General features: G+C 44.2%; 1 protein-coding gene across 7 annotated transcripts in view; it reads right to left on the bottom strand.

Moving 5' to 3' along the window:
* Pcca (propionyl-CoA carboxylase subunit alpha) overlaps positions 1-17,008 on the bottom strand; it is a 340,323-nt gene that overhangs the window by 4,176 nt on the left and 319,139 nt on the right. For all 7 annotated transcript variants that reach the window (XM_063274647.1, XM_063274648.1, XM_063274649.1 and 4 more), the window contains one exon: positions 8,927-9,067. In XM_063274647.1, the coding sequence (XP_063130717.1) occupies positions 8,927-9,067 (141 nt within the window). The remainder of the gene's footprint in view (positions 1-8,926; positions 9,068-17,008) is intronic.

Genomic DNA, 17,008 nt, shown 5'->3' with positions numbered 1-17,008 from the left:
TGGGACAGGAAAGGGCAGTGCCAAGATGATGCACATGCCTTGGCCGGAGGTGTCAGAACCGTTACTCCTTCATGCCGTCATATTAGAGCCACTTGTTTCTCTTCAAACCCAGCTAGGAAGTCCAGAAAACCAGAAGGGCAAGTGTCACTGAGTCACATGGGGAAGGCCTATGGCCCAGCCATGGCCAGAACAGAGAGCTTATCACCCAGGCTCAAACGTCCCTGACCCTGACCTGCAGGCAGCAGCACAGATGGCTCCTTGGGACACCTTGAAATTCCATCCAGAAGTTAGAAATCAAATGTCTACCTCTGGGCTCTGGTCACTATTTCCTGTCAGATGGACAAGTCCTCACCATGAGTATTTATGTGGTCGCCTTCCACATACCCACCTAGCCTGGACACCTGAAAGCTGGAGTTGGCTCCGAGTCCCCTCATTTCATGCCATGAGCTTCCTTGTGGATGGGCTTGTTGCCCTCTGCCAGCAGCTGTCTTCCCTGTCATTGCTCATCTCTCATCACACTGTTTAAGACCTGCTAGGCAGACTGGAGCCCCCCAACCCTTCCTCAACATACACACATACAAGTGTCCTTACATTCCTCTGTACGAAACTTGGAGGTTTTCAGTGGCCATGGCTAGGGGCCAACACTACCTACGGTGAACACTAAGGGACAGCTTCACCAGGCCACTACCTCCCAAGGCCCTGCTAGAGCCTGGGGGCAGAAAGACATGAGCCAGTTTAGGGTGCCTTGCCACCACAACCATCCTCCCTGGATGGTTCTGGATGCTTGTAACTGAGTGCAAGCACTAAGTCCCAAATTATTAATCCAGTCAGGGACAGGAATCTCAAAGCTGACATAGCCCTCCCTCCTTCTGACTGCAAAGCAAGCTTGATGGGAAGCAAGCTTCTCCTGATGGGAAGGGAGGCTGTCTTTTGCCTGACTCAGCCATCAGCAACTCATAGAATTAGACCTGGGCCCTCCATCTGCCTTTCCCCCTCACCACCTTTTAGTCTCCTTCCATCATTTAGCTGTGAGCGGAAACCCGTGTCTTCCACCTCTAGCTTGCTCGTTCTCTTTTCAACCATGCTTAGCGGCCATTTTCTTGAGGCAGCTGTAACAAAATGTCCATTTGTGCTTTACAAAGCAGTGATATGTTTGCTCTGACCGGATCATGCTACACACGTAAATGCAAAACCAAATACAGAAAGAGGTATGCAGACAGGCTTGATTAATTTCAACTTTTTTTCATCCCTTGGAAATCAATGCAGTGCAAGCTTATGTTATTTAAAAAAAAAAAAAAAAAAAAAAAAAGGCACTCTCCAGGCAGGCTCTGATTCCCACCAAGAGACATTTTGGGGCTTAGCTCCTACCTGCTAGAGCCTTCCTTCCTGTGGTGGCTACACCTGCAGAGCATGTAGCACGTGCTCACTACTTCATCTTCTGGACTGCTGGCAGGCCCGAGAAGCCTGAGCACAGCTGGGCAATCCTTATCACTGCCCATGACAGAGCCAGCTCTGGAGCACGGCTGCATACAGACTCCTCTAACACTTGTGAATCATCCAATAAAGGCTCACTGATTGTGTCAGGATGTAACTCGAGTTGGGCTTACTAAATGGTCACAAGCCTTACAAGTCTGTCTGATAAACGCAGTTGGCCTGATGTACTTCTCTGCTGTCTAAATGGTGCAAAGTTTGGAGACCTGAATCCTGTGTCTTTCATCCGGCTTATTGCATCCTCTTCTCTGACACAGGGTCAAGGTTCACATTCGAATCAGATTATTAGAGCAGCCCTCATTAAGTGGGAGCCAGGCTTGCCCCCAAACGAGTGAGCTTGTGAGAGAACTCGGCCCATTTACTCAGCAGATTTTCACATGTTTAGGGGTCTGAATGTCACCCAGCATCACTCTGTGCTGAGGAGTTTCAGACATCTCCAGCTGATGACTAATTGTGAGTGATGGGAAATGAAACCCAGCGAAGCCAGCTGCTTGCCATGGTCGGCAAAATGACTCTAATGGAGAGAGGCTGCCAATTTTCCAGTTTTACTGGCAAGTCTTCCAAGTGTAATTAAGGGAAGTTATAAATGATATGGAAATCTATCAAGTTCCATTTATTTTCCGAGGACTCCTTTCCCAGGGGACTTTTATCTCGAAGCTTATACTATGCTTTGTTGTGCTAATGATTTAAGCCACATCTTGGTTCTGATTAAAGCCCCCAATCTCCTTCTACCAAGGCCCCTTCACTCCTTCCACAAAGATTAAAAGATGCAGAACGTTCTCCAGCACATGCCCCCTCTTAGAAAACATGCTCTGACTGGGACCCGTGTGGCAATGTGTACCATTCGAACTGCAAACTGCCATCGCCCCAAAGAAAGCTCAAAGAGAAGTACGGGGTGGGGAAGAGGAGGAGGAATCTCTGCCAGACATAGAGCAAGACCCTCAGAGTGGAGCCTTGAGAGCCGCGCTTGAGCCGAGACATTCATCAGAAGGTGCTGCCGCCCACTAATGTTATTTGATTTGGAATAAAAGCATGGAAATGACGGCGAAGGCCTAAAATTGGAGGCGTAAAGGATGACTGCACAGTGCTCCATTTCTCAATTTCATCCTTCAGAGCCACAAAATGGGGGTGATACAGTGACTGGATGAGCTTTACAGTAACAGCTGTGGTCTTCCCACACAAGGGAGGCCCTTCTAATGGGCTGAGGTCTGTTTGCAACAGACGGGGAGGAACAAAACAAGGATTCCTATTAAGAGTGCACAGTCATATTTCTGATGGAGAAAACCATTATGGGAGTCGGGTTTCCCTTACATTGGTGCCTACCCTCTTTTGTCATCCAAACACAGGGCTGTGTTAAGGGTGCTACTGCTTAGAATAAAGGCCAGAGGATGAAAATGGTGTCGAGTTTGTGCTCCCCCTCCCCCTAGAAGCCTACTCTAGCAACTGTAAAGAATGTAGAGGAAACTATGCCAGTGGCATATGGCTTTCTACTGTGCTAAACATTCATACAAGAGACAGGTTCATCAGTCATTGGAGTATCTGGATAAAAATTAGCTCCTGATGGATGGTATTCTGAGCTTACCTGCTGCTAGTACATTACCAGAGAAACACCGGCTTAGAAACCCACATGACATTAGAAACTGCAGACCATGAAACACGACACATGCAGCAGCACACAATGCACGGCAGATTATACAAAATAATAAATAAGCTATTTAAACCCTCTGCCTAAAATCGGGCCCGCTGCAAGGAACCCCGGGTCACTTCCACGCAGGCCAATTAATGCACAGCATCTGCTGTATAGAAGCAGGGCACGGAGCACTTCCGAATGATTCCAGCAATTAAAAGAAAACTGTTTCCTGCCTGTTCAGACAGCAACTGTTTCCCTGCAAGAGTGAGCACCAAATCGGTGCGCAGCTGAAAAATTCAGGCCCCTTTTGGGGAAGAAGCATGGGGGATGGGGAGGGGTGAACCTTTATGGAAAAGGAGCCTTCTTTTGTTGTTCTGTGCTCTGTGTTTTTCTGCCAAGTGAGACAGAAGGCTCGGAGGGCTTATGGGCCCACTGCAGTCTCCCCTTCTGCTACACTGGTCCCCCGAAAACTAGGGATTCATATCAGCCCTCCTGACTGTATTACCCAAGTGAAAATCACTGCATTTCACACTGAAAGGTTTGTCACTTAGAACATAGTTTTCCAACACATTTTAAGTCTCTGAGATCTGAAGGAGGTGGTCTCCATTTGCTAAAAGGCAGGGTAGAATCTGATTATTCCTGCTTCCTTTTCCTGAGTTACTAACTCGGGCTGCTAAATATGCCCTGATTATTCTTGGAGAAAGAATGTATGTCTCATGGAAAACCCACAGGGAGATGGGACCCCAGGAGATTGCCCTATCTGAGCGAGGATGGGACTGGCATCAAATTACAAAGAGGACAGGCGGTGGACAGAATGGCTGACCCTCATCTGGAGGCACTCCAGCCCAGCACACTCAATCTGAAGGGCGATGGAGAGAAGAGTGCACGTGTGTAGCATGCCTGGGGGCTCTGAGGTTCAAACCGGTGGTATCTGCATGGTGTCGGCCTCAGCTCTGCCCTCAGACCCCATAGAATTGTGCAGTGGGAGTTGGGGGTGCTCAGAAAGGAATCCAGATTGTGGCCAATGTAAATGAAGTCCAGGTTTTGTAAAAATTCCTTAAAATGAAGAAAAACATGACTCCCTACTGCCCTCTAACTTAGCTTACACTGACAGCCTGCGCCTATAAGTTACAAAGGGAAAAGAGTGGAAACTGGAATGTTTCCCAGTCACAAGAGGCCAATCTGATGTGCTATCTTTGTGCATTCAGTAGGCTGTTTTAAATGACCCATGATGACTTCTCTTTCAGCATATATAAATGTATATGTATACACATACATATATAGTTAAAAGATAAAAGGTATTTTGAATCTTGGTAAGGTTGAGAATAAGCCTTAAAAACATTACAAAGGAAATAGGCTTTCTCATCCCAGGAAGACATTCCTTGAAAAATAAACCCATTGCCAAGCCTGCACAAGACTTTACACAAATTGACCATCAAAAAAATTTTATCTTATGCCAATAATTTGTATTAAATTATAAAGAATAAAAAATCCAAATGTTAGCCATGACAAAAACTATCCTTAAACATTTCAAAAGAAATGTTACATGGAAAAAATTATTAAAGGGCCAGGTTGAGGAGAGGGGTCCCTAGGCAACTTCATGGTTTGTATGTTTTCATTGCTAGGAAAATTCGAAGTACTTGTGGCTAAGGTGAGCAGAGAACACACAAGTGCTTGGGAGATGATTCTCCTAGCTTTCTATATGCTTCATGATTTAAAAGCTTAAAAAAGTGTTCCTGAGTGTGTGATTCTGTTTCTGTCCCAGGGAATACAGTTTGTAGTTTGGGTTCAAAATGGGCTTTCTCCTCAAACTGCTTAAACAACCACTGCTATAAAATATGTAAATTAATTATTGCCATCATTTTCTGACTATAAATGAGTGCATCCATAAAGTGAAAATCTGTCCAAGAGCCCGCCTGGCTCCTCTGCAGGAGAAAGGCAGGAATGAATGTTGGGCTGCAGGAAGCACCAGGTACAGGTATCCCGAGGCCCAGCCTATCCCTTTCCTCCGGCACTAAATGCTTCGGAGGTTTCAAAGCTGGTTCTTAGAGCAATGAAAAAGACATCTGCCAAGTTCGAGTGTGCCTCCCTCAGATTGGCTGCAGACTCAACTGTAGGAGCTTTAAAGACAACAGGAGGCAGCAACTGAAGCTCTGCAGGGGACACCTGTGTCTTTTGTCTCTTGGTCTGTGGTCACTCACCTAAGAGAAGCATGGACAGTGAAGACAAGACCATGCTGAAACCCAGTGGCGGTAAACCTAGTGGCGTTATTATTGCTGCTTTCGTTTTCTGCCTAAGGCACTGTCCAAAGAAGCAATGGTCACAAACCCTAACGGCCCTTCTGCTAGATGCCAGTCCACGGACCAGGTGGAGTGGCTTCATCTTTGGACTTGCAGATGTGTAAAGGTGACAGGGAAGAAAGCAGCAACGAGAGCAGCAATGTCCACTTACGGATAAGACGGAGATGGTGTTGTCTCCTTAAGTGTCCGAAGCAGTAAGGGAAATTCTCTCATTTAGATGAGCACAGAATCTGAATATAATGTGAAAGAACCTTAACTAAAAGCAATGTTTAAAAAAAAATCTTATCTTGGGTTGGTTCTTTTTTGTTAGCTCTTATTGTTTTATGTCTAATATCAAAAGGCCGAGGAAGCAAATATACTGATAACGGCTCTATTTTATTCTTTAAAGGCAAAGGGAGACATCTTGCAGCAAACGTAATGACTTAGTCTAATGTTAACCCACGGCACACATGTATGGCACCAGTATGCCTTAGGAATTAATTTTAAATATTTTTGCTAAATATAAAAGTTTTTTTAAAATATTCAAGTCATAACATTTTGTGGAAGAACTATTATATATGCTTAGCATTATATCAATAAGAATGAACTTTTTTGGTATGAAAATGATAATCACTGTAAAAATATTCCCAGAAGTCAAATAGGAAGGGCTTAGAAAAACTGTTCCATCCATTGTCTCCTGAATTAAATGTGTGATTTGTTTGCAACTTACTGTTTCCTAGCATCCTTTCCACACACATTCAAGACCCCACCTCTTAGGAAGCAGTTGCTGCTGTACTAAATAGTAGGTTGAAGCATTGGGAACTCTTGCTGTGTGTCTCCTAAAGGAGTATTTTGAATAAAAACTTCACTTATTTTGAATAAAACACTTCAAACTCCAGTGTTTAGAGCAGGGAAAATGTTTCAAGTAAAGTAGGTCTTAGACCTTCCTATACAGCAAGCCCTGTGAAGGCATTTATCTCTTCTGTGCAATCACCCAAGTCCTTTTACTCAGGTTTTTAAAATACTTTTCAAATTGATAAGCTTTTAAAAGGCGGCTGAGATTGTTACTTAGAATTTTATACAAAAGAGACCCACTATTCTGTATCAAGTTTTCTTAAAAGATCAGTACAAAGCTACAGGTTGTGGGAATTTAAACTGTGAACAAAACTGCAAAGAAAACCGAGAGTGCTTACATGGCCTCAGTTGTTTTTCCTGAAAACACACAGAAATGATTGATCTTCCCTGGCAAAGTGCAGCTTCCCTTAGCTCTTACTGCTTGACCGGCCCTCTGTCACTTCTACTGCAAAACTGCAGTTACAAGCAGTGTTAGCGTTTCTTCTGACAGCTTCACTAAATTCTCTACCTTGCGTCCAAGGAGAGGTCCGTATATTGTGACTGCAGATCTCAAGCAGAGATTCTGGGAGGAGCTTGGCTCCTCACCCTGTGTCCAACTTGAGGATCGGTGGTTCAGGATACTGTTGGCAAATATTACTCCCTCCAGAGAAAACCACTTTACCACAGTATAATGGCGTAGATATGAAAGGAAGTTCTTCCAGGGATAAAAAGATGTGTGTTGCACCTGACCAGCCAGCCACATGCACAGACACACAGCATTTATAAAGAAGGTAGGTGTGAGTCCCAGGAACTCTGGCTTTGGGCACACAGACAGCAGGCTCTGTTTTCTGTACACATTCTGCAGCCATTCTCCAATACCCACACTGAATTGATGGTGGGTGCTTTTAATCTGAGAGCTCCCTACCAAGCAAGACTGGGCTTAGACTCTTGCTGATCACTGGACTTCCCTGAGTAAACTTGCCAACCAAAGACTGAACACCAGGAAGGGCAGCAGTCATGCCTGGAGACTATTTATGGAGGCAAGAAGCTGCACTTGTGCTTACTGCCTTGCTCGCCAGCTAAGCAGTCACAAGTGGGTAAATGGGGGCCAGGAGAGAGTAAATGGGGGCGGTCTCCCAGGCAAGAGCTGAGCCACGGCCCTCTGCCCATCTTCATCTCAGATGTCAGAAAACCAGGATTGAAGGTAAATACTTAAGAGGACAGAGGAGCACAGATGTGACGTTCTAATTATAGCCACAATTAGAACTGGCAGGCTGGGGCTGGCACTATATAGACTGGGTGGCTTCCAGAAAAACAAAACAAACAAACAAAAGGAAAGAAAGAAAACCCCAAAGGGTAGAGGGAGCCAAAACAACAACAAAACCCTCCACAGCTCACTAACCTGCACATGTAGACACAAGATTCCACTGGATGCTCTGATAATACAGTGTGTGCATTTGTGACTGTTAATGCCAAAACCAAGGAAGAGCCAGCTCATTTCCACCCCCACCCCCATACCTCTGTGTGAAAACATGGAGGAGACAGCAGCACTCCACACTCAGCCTCTAACTTTCACACCTCACCTCTCCCACTGCTGGCCTCAGGTAGATGCTCTTCTAGGAGCATCCATACCTTCAAAGTGAAGGCAGCTAGGCAAGGCTACCTGGCCCTTCGTGTTTTTCCACAAAAGCTGATAGCTCTCCCACATCACCAGGAGAAGCCATTTTTAAGTCAGTTTCCCTGTTTCATGTTAATTTGGGGACTAAAGATTTAAAACAATGCAACTTGATCAGTTTTTTTACTCTTTTTTTTTTCTAGAAGCCAAAGTCACCTTCATGGGTTTTTCTTAATGTTAACATGATACTCTGTATTAATAAAAAAAATCAGGTGCCTCTTTAACATAATACAGAAAATTAGGCAAAGTCCAATGGCTTCAGTCGGATACACAGAAGAATTAGCACACAGCCGTGAAAGTGGTTTTTATTTTCCTGCATAGAAGTAAAAACACAAGTACTTAAGGGCCACTAGGAATCTCCCAGTTGCATTTTAAACCATTTTTTACTTTTGCATGTAAGCAGCTGATTGTTAAAAAAAAAAAAAAAAAAAAAAAAAAAAAAAAAAAGTATGTACCCTGTGCGTTTGTCCACAGTGAGTTGTGGGCCTGAGCAGATGAGCTATAGCATAGCTTTACTAATAAAGGTCAAGAACAAAGCCTCCAGTTGTGATACTGAATTTCACTTTCTACCTGCCAAGAGTGGGCTGGTTACGGCTTCCTTAACTCTCCTTCTCAACCAACCAAACACTTAGTTCAGAAATTCTGCATCTAGAAATCCTGTCTGGCATGAATTCCAATCAGAAAAAACAGATATGAGATAGGGTCAGGGAATAAGGAACAATGCGAATTAAATGTAAATTTTAGAAATTTGAGATTTTTATTAAAAATTACAAATTTGGAAAAGAGAATGTCTGCCATCATTTCTACTCCACGCCCCTCCTCTCCACACACACACCCTTGGGAGAAGGAGGCGCTGTCACCTACACCACTGAGATGTGGAGCAGGGAGACAGTTAAGTGCACAGCAGCTCCACGAGCATCCTGTGGGTTGGGGGGCCACGGGAGCACGACCCTGTCGGTGCCATTAGTCTGTAGGGGAAGTCTGAGCCCAGCATATCCCTCACACAGAAACTCTTACCATGTCTCCAGGCTTGACGGAAACGGCCACCACCACTCCAGGCATCGGGGAGCACAGAGTGCTGCTAGTGTCCTTGGGTACTTTTTCAAGCATGAATTTGTTCAGTTCTGCAGCAAGTTTGGTTAAAATGTGCACTTTGTACTTTGAAAAAGAAAAGCATAAATGAGGTTAAATGTTTCATTTATCTTCTAAAACATTACTTATTCAAAATCTGCTTTTAGCTTTAAATTAAAATTACAATAATATCCCTTAAAGTCAAACAGTCTAAAACCCTCCACATAACATTATTCATATCTGAAACATACTGAGCCAGGTTTTTTAGAGGAATTTCTGATTATTAATGATATATAAAAAGTATCACAGATCTTTAAGAAAACCATCTCAGAACTTTGTGTGGGGAACAGTGAAGGTTTTGCTTGAGGAACACTGCCCAGCGAGCGCGCAAAGCAGAGGAATCAAATCCCATGAGCCCTCAGCCTCGGGGATAACGGCGGTGACACTGTGTGCACGCCAGTAGATGGCAGCAAACTGCTGTAGCAAACCTCCCACACCGGGGAGCAGCTACACCGGGGAGATAGAGACAAAGGCTTCAGTGTTCATTTTGAGAAAAAAGAAAAGTCCTTAACATTCAAATATTTCTCAGTGACATAAAATGCTATATTCACATCAAAATGTTTTTCCTTTTCGGCACATTACCATGTAGCCTTTTCTCATATGACAAGACAGCTAGGGGAAAGATAAGACATAATGAGAATATCTTTTCGGCCGAGATATGATAGCACCAAGATTTTTAAAACACAGAAAACGCCAGGCACAGCAGTTTTCGTGGCATCTTTGGTAGGTGGCTCACGAAGGTGGACGGCCAAGAAGTCTAGTCAATCATAACACTTCTAATAAAGACAATTCCTACTGGACAGGGAACAGCCCAGATAAATATATGAACCACGATTTGCTCTATCCAAACAGAAAATAAAATGCTTTGAGGTAGGGAATTGGAGCCAGTGCCAGGTTTCTGGTTCCCACCAGATCCCGTCTCTTTGGGGAAGACAGAAACGGCACCCACTGGGCAGCTCCATTTTGTTGGGTAACTCAGAGCCTCCTGTGGGCATCATGCTAGCAGGGAGGCCGAGGCAGAGTCTGATTCCCACTTTGACTCTGCATGGGGACAGTGGCAGTCTCCCAGGGGCTCTTTCAGGGCCCAGTGAAAGCAGGTGGGGGAGGCCCCACAGACGAGCTTTGATAGCCTAGGTTCCGAGCAGATTTCCGACACTGTGACAGGTTGAATAATAACATCTTCTGGATGTTTCTTTACTCCTGAGTGTGTGTTTTGCAATCAAGACATAGAAGTGTCTGCCAGTTTCTGAAGGATATGATCCTTAAGTGAAATTACAGCACAAATAAAAGCTTTTTGCTCCTATTAAAATTCATCTGAGTCATAAGTGGCAAGGGAAAAACAAGCTGCTGTCAGTCTAACGACACCCTGGGCAGAGGGACTGCTCATCACCCATGAATTGTGCTTCCACATCCCTCATTAAATCCTTGAGGAGGGGGACATAATTGGGCCAAATTGCACAGTTTTAGTATCTGTGCTCTGTCTCCCTTGGAACAGAAAGTCCAGCAGCACCAGGCGCACGTGTGCACCAGGCAGGTTCCGTTTCTAGCCGACATCACCAGGAGGACACTACTATGTGATATCCTGTAGGGATTAGTTTTCACTGTAGCATTCAGATCTATTTACCCCTGGTTTTCTTTAGCTCCAAAATATGAACCTTGAATTTAGGGAAAGTATATACTGAGAAGACAACTTAACAGCTTGTCACCACAGCGAATGGGCTCAAGAACCAATAATTTGGCCATCTCTCAGCTAAGCCTCCATGTGAACAGAGTGCTGAGGCTGTCCTCAGACCATTTCTTCTGAGCGGACTCGACCCCGACAAAAACTGGGGCCTTACTATTTTTATAACTTTCGTATCTTCTGAATTCCTTTCTCTGTAGGGCCCCTGCTTTGCTTGGAAAGAGATGTAAAAGAGTCCAAAACTCAGTGCTTCAGACACAGCCTTTGTTATTGATGAGATGTTCCTTTCCCTTTTGTATTTGTTTATTGTTCTTAAATCTGTTTAGGAATAAATGCCTTATTGTAATCACAAGTGAAAAATAACAAGGAGTGAATGCCTCAGGAGAGGCCTTGTTGAACATGGCTGGCTTAGAAGTGACCTTTCTGATTAGGAAAAGCGGAGAGAGAAGCTACTTTTCTTAAGGTTACCTTTGATGTTGTCCTGATTATCTCAGACCATCTTAAAACAGCTCTTGTCAGCCCTGCAGTTGTATGTGGAGCCAAAAGTCTGAACAGGCCTGGTTGGGTGCAGCAAATGGACCCATCCAAGTAGACATCTAGTGACACTACAGATGTCTTCCAGTGCTGCTCTCCAGAAAGGGGGGCACCAGAAAGGGGGCACCAGAAAGGGGGGCACTGCAGTCTGCACTAGGGCTGCCAGAGCTTGGCATCTGAACTGGGTCTCCTTGTTTTCTCTAGGTGCAGCAGTTAGCTAGCTGAGGGTTCAGGAAAGGGCCTTTCTAGCAATAGCAGAGCTCAAGTCTGCTTATATGATGGACACTTAAGTGTTTTCAAAGACTGAAAAATGTATGTGTTCATGCGAAGCACAGTATTGATGTTTTAAAGGCTGGCTGCTAACAGAAAGAAGTATAATCATGAAAAATGACAGTTGTTCATCCTGTGTAGGTCCAGAAGGGCCAGGGTGTGGTGAAAAGGTTTCATAAAGGAGGGTGGTCAGCTCTGGCTGGACTCAGGAGTAAAACCTATTTCCCTATACTGGTATTAGGACGCTGTCTCCAAATCACTGTCATAGGGATGGAAAGTTGTTTTGTTGTTTTTGTTTTTTGTTTTTTTTTAAAAAAAACTCACCAGGTAAATTAGAAAACAGGCTCTCTCTGGGAGCAGCTTAGTTGGCTTATCCCAAATGTGACAATCATGGAAGGTTTTTGACCCAATTAAGTAAAATCTCCCCCAGCCAAGACTCCAAACAAATCCATTTTATGGTATCTCTAATGTAAAAACATGTGGACAGTTAAGAGGAAGGCCACAGGACCAGCATGGGACCCAGTATGGCTGTGGGAGAGAGTGCAGGGTAGGACAGGAGGGGTTTCTAGTGCAATATGCTCATCTGATTGCTACGTTCTAAAAGCGGGCTGCCCACCTGTGGGAGAGCATGTGCACCCCTCAATCAGCACCTTTGGACAGAGAAGAAGCACTCTATAAGCTATAATGTAAGCCACACCACAGAATTAGGAGCCATCAATGTGATCCTTGCCCCAGTTCGTTGTAGAATAAGCACATTTTTCCACAAGGAAAAGCAAGGTTCCCAGCCATGGACTGCACCTGTTTTTCTCCTTGGGCACAGAGCCTATTAGCTAATCTTTTGAAAGAGGAATCTCCAGAAAACATGCTAGAAACACACAGACCAGGAGCTGGTGGCTTCCTCATAGAGGTTCAATCAGTAACCAAGGTGATAGAGGGAGGCTGCAGCTAAAGCAACAGACCAGTGACCGGTCAACCCGGTCTCAGCCCAGGCTTCCTGCAGCTGCAGCAGTGGCTCAGCCTGTTAGCATAGAGCTGTGACAACTCCATCAGTGCAGTCTCAAGGTAGCTGTCAATCAGGATGCATCATTTAATCCAACAGCACTCGAAGGACTTTCTCCCACAACCCACATGACAGCATCGCTACAGCTCTATTTATATCAGCGCCCAGTTGTGTTTACAACGTTGCAGTAATTAGAGAAGATGCAACAGGCAGCAGTATTCCTGAGATTCCCATTTTGCGGCATTACCCTATAAAGTGTGATCCTGCTTCACAGAGTCATGCTAAATGACAAAAGGCTATTTTCTTCAATCTCCCAGCCCGACAGCACTTCATTTGCAGCTATCTATAATTAGATTAATGGTGTAGTGCAGTACAAAGCGGACCCACTTCACATCAGATAGCTTATGAATTAGGACAAACACTTATTTCAATTCCAGGCAGAGAAAGCAATGACTGGGGTGTTTAGCATACCCTTTATGGTGGAATGAGATGTTAATTGTGTACCATTACCTCTAAACTGCTTGCTTGTTGTATAAATCACTGTGCTAATTGATGCAGAGATAGAAATGTAGCCACAGGCAAGAAAGCAAAGGAATGAGAGTGAAGATGGAGGATAGGGGATTATCGAGGAAAACCATATGGAGACAAGGTTCCTTTGAAACCTCTATTTTCTGCCCACAAGCAGGAATCCTTCAAGTATAGCACTAGACAAGAAAAAGTAACTTCACTTCTTAAAAACACAAATTTCTTTTAAAAGTTCTGCCTGTCAAATAGCAAGTATGCTGAATGAATCAGAAAATGCATTTATAAAAACCAGAATGGGTGGGTTAGCCAGGATATTTGGATGACAACTCATGGTTAAGGAGTATCCCTTCTAAATTATTGATGCATGTGCTTCTGATCCATCCTCAAGGCAAAACACAAGTTTTATGAGGGCCTGAAATTCTTCTCCATATTAGGAGGGAAAAAAAAAGCTAGACTGGTTTGTATCTGTTAGGCTAATTACACAGCTTCGTGGACTCAGAGTTTGAATCAAACAGAACATGATCATATGCCACTGATGAATAACTAGAGCCATAGAATCCTAAAATCCAGCCATCCCAGTTCGTAACTCTACATCATAGGGAAGAACTTCAAAGGCGATATTTTTTCTAGTTGTTCTAAAACTAGCAAAACAAATAATAAAAGCACATACTGATCTAATAGCACCAGTCCTTTGTCTCCAAATGTTCTTCCTTGTTTAAATGTTCTGCTCTCACTGACAGCTCTTCCTAGAGTCTAGAGAGCACACACAGAAACCAAATGCTGAACAAGAGTCAAGCCATGAGTGAACCACAACTAAACACGCCCTTGGGAAGTTCATAAATCAAGCATGTGCCCTGTATGTGTTTTCACTTTTTTAAGGTGCAAATTACTGCTGTGCACTTTTTTTTTTTTTACAATTTGGATGCTTAGTAATTAGCACTGTTATAGCACTATTTTACACAGAGAGCAAATGCAGACCAGTTAGTTAGTACTCCAGTGTCCCTGTTTCACAGTAACAGTTGGCATCGCTCACAAAGGCTCGATTCAGAATCACGGTATAAGTGCAGCCTCCTGAAATACAAATATTGTCTTAACTTGTAAGACAGTCAAGTGATGTCCCAAGGAGCTGGGGTACTGGCTTAAGTTATCACAACTGAACCTGGAAGGAATAGCCAGAGCTACTTTTCCAGCAGCTACATTGGCCTGTGACCTACCATAAAGTAGCCCAGCATTTCTGTCTAGGACTAACAATGCCTGCATTGCAAAGTTAGGTTCAACAGTTTAACGTTAGGCACATCATGGTAATTAACAAAGGCCTACAAGGAACCATCAAGAACTATGGCTCTAGTTACTGTACCATTTATACGGCAGAATAAAAATTGTCAGAATAGGGCTGGAGATGCAGCACAGCAGTGCAGCACTTGTCTGCCTGGTGTCCATAGGGCCCTGGGTTTGATCTCCAAAGCCATGGCAGCAAAAAATCATAAAGGATCAGGAACTAGTGGGGCGAAATGGCACAGGCCTGCAAACAGTGCTGGGGTGGCAGACGCAAGGGACTGCAGATTCTAGGCAAGCCTGGGCTAACCTGAACCACACCTTAAACAAATAAAACTACAGTGTCCTAAAAGGGCCTTCCTACATCACAGCGAGACTTAGTGCCATGTCCCAGAGGCAGTGCTCAGAGCCACTCATGTATCATCCATTTAGAGGCCATAGTTACATTAGAGTGAATGCTTCAGGGTCAGAGATACTGCTTAACAGAAAAAAGATGTGATCTCTGACTCAGCACTTGATCCTCTCATTGAAAAATGCAGTTAGCACCACCAGAAATCCACTCGCTCTCTGACTGTTCTGTGACATTCACTGACTCCAGCACTGCACCGTCACACAGCACACTGCTTCCCACTATCAGTCACCACTCAGGCAACACTCAGGCTTTTATTCCTCAAGTGGTCAAGTGGTCTCCAAACTCCAGGTTCGTTTTGATTTTGTTTTCTGGTTATTTTATTTTATTTTATTTTATTTTATTTATTTTGGGTGCTGGGGACTAAATTCAGGGCATTGTGTACACTCCGAGCATGCTTTACCACTGAATTACAAAATCAGGCCTAAACTTCATTCAGCCTTTGGTTCTATATCCATAAATGTACCATAAGAAATCACTAGGGCAGAGGACAATAGCCTTGTCTCATTTGGAGGAGAACATCCAAAAGTAGAGGCAGGAAGAGCATTTCTAACAAAACAAAAGGAAAATCCATGGGACTCATTTTTCATCATAACCGAGGTGAGATGGCTCAGGGGCTGAAGGGGTTTGTCACCAGGAAGTGACAACCTAAGTTCACTCTCTGGAATCTATACAGTCCTCGGAAGAGAGAAGCAACCTCCTCAGGTTGTCCTCTGACCGCCACACTCAGACCACGATGCATGCATGCACACACACACACACACACACACACACACACACACACACACACACACACACACATCATATGTAATGAAAAATAATATCTCTGGGGAATGAGTCGAGCAGTAGCTTCAAAGTATCTCTGGCCTGAATTAAAATGATAGTTCCCTCTGGAGAGGCCTTTTTAGAGATGTCCACCTTACAAAACTCAAGCCTTTTTCTCTTTTGTTTTGTAATCAATCACAAGCTCCCATCCACTCCCGCTGTCTTAAACATCTTTCGCCCTTAACGGGTGTGCTGGAAAGCATTCTGAAGATTAGCCTTAGATCCGGAACATTCTCACCAAAGGGAACTTCCCTCTCTCCTGAGCTCCTGGAATCACTCACTGCCTTTACACACAAAGTGGGAAAGGAAAGTCTCTGCTAGGGAGCCTACCCCATCCCTCAGCTTCTGAGGCTCACAGAGAGGCCTCTGTGAGGAGCACCAAGGAGTCCCTAGCAGGCTTCTAAGGTTACTAGTCTGCGGAGGACAGAGACACCCCTAGTGTGCAGTTCTAGGGGGCCCCACATGCAGGTGCACAGAGGACAAAGGGGCCCAGGTGCCCATCGGCTGTCTAACAAGTAGGTGTAGCAGCCCACAAAGGCAGTGTGCTAAAATAAGTACTTCCCCATCCGCAAAGGCAAGTCTGCTACAGTGTACTGCACAGAACCCCAAAGCAGGGCATGTGCCTTCTGTTTGATCAGGAGTCTATGTGACACATTATGACTATAATGAACCAGGGTTTTCTTTTCATACAAGAAATATATTATAGATCTTTGAAAGTGCTGTACTCAATTATGTAACAATACCGACATCTGTTAACAGTGCAAGCTGTTTCCATTCTTTACCCTGAATTGTTTTATGTAATTACGAGTTTATAAGGTATTTGGTAAGCCAGTAAGAAGGTACCTTTTTAAAGCACTCTGTAATTTGGGGTACAATGAACTGTTCTCTTGAAAATCTATAATTAGGGCAGCATCAACTTACAGAAAGTACAGGAAATGTTATAACAACATAATTATGTAAATAGGCACATAGGTAGGGAAGCGCGCCATTTTGCTATGGTCCCCACCCTTCTCTATACTCTCTCTTCCATTTGAATTGTTTGCTCATCTCAAGTGAGTATACTGTTATCACAGGATGTGGAACAAATGGACTCTGTGGAAAACAGATGGGGAGCTTGGCCTTCCTTCCCCCCTCAATTCTTCAACACCAGAGGCTGGGAATGGAGCCAATGCTGGGCCTCTTCAACAGCACTCTGGCCTGGATGATTTAAATAATAAAAAGTTTTCACTATTATGAATTCATTGAAGAAACTCAGACTCGAATAGGACAAAATGTTGGCTTATGTTTGGCAGAAATTACAAAACTAGCTTGTATAAAGGCAGGATAAACACTGCCAGAGATGACTATGACTGTGTAGTCCTGTTGGCCAAAAATTCAATCAGAAAACACCCCAGCAAGCCTTCACGCAGCAGTCTAAAGTCCACAAATGACCCCTATCAGGGGATTGCT

This window comes from Rattus norvegicus, chromosome 15 (genome assembly GCF_036323735.1).
Source record: "Rattus norvegicus strain BN/NHsdMcwi chromosome 15, GRCr8, whole genome shotgun sequence".
NCBI classification, from domain to species: Eukaryota; Metazoa; Chordata; class Mammalia; order Rodentia; family Muridae; genus Rattus; species Rattus norvegicus.
This window is presented reverse-complemented; position numbering and strand designations above follow the sequence as displayed.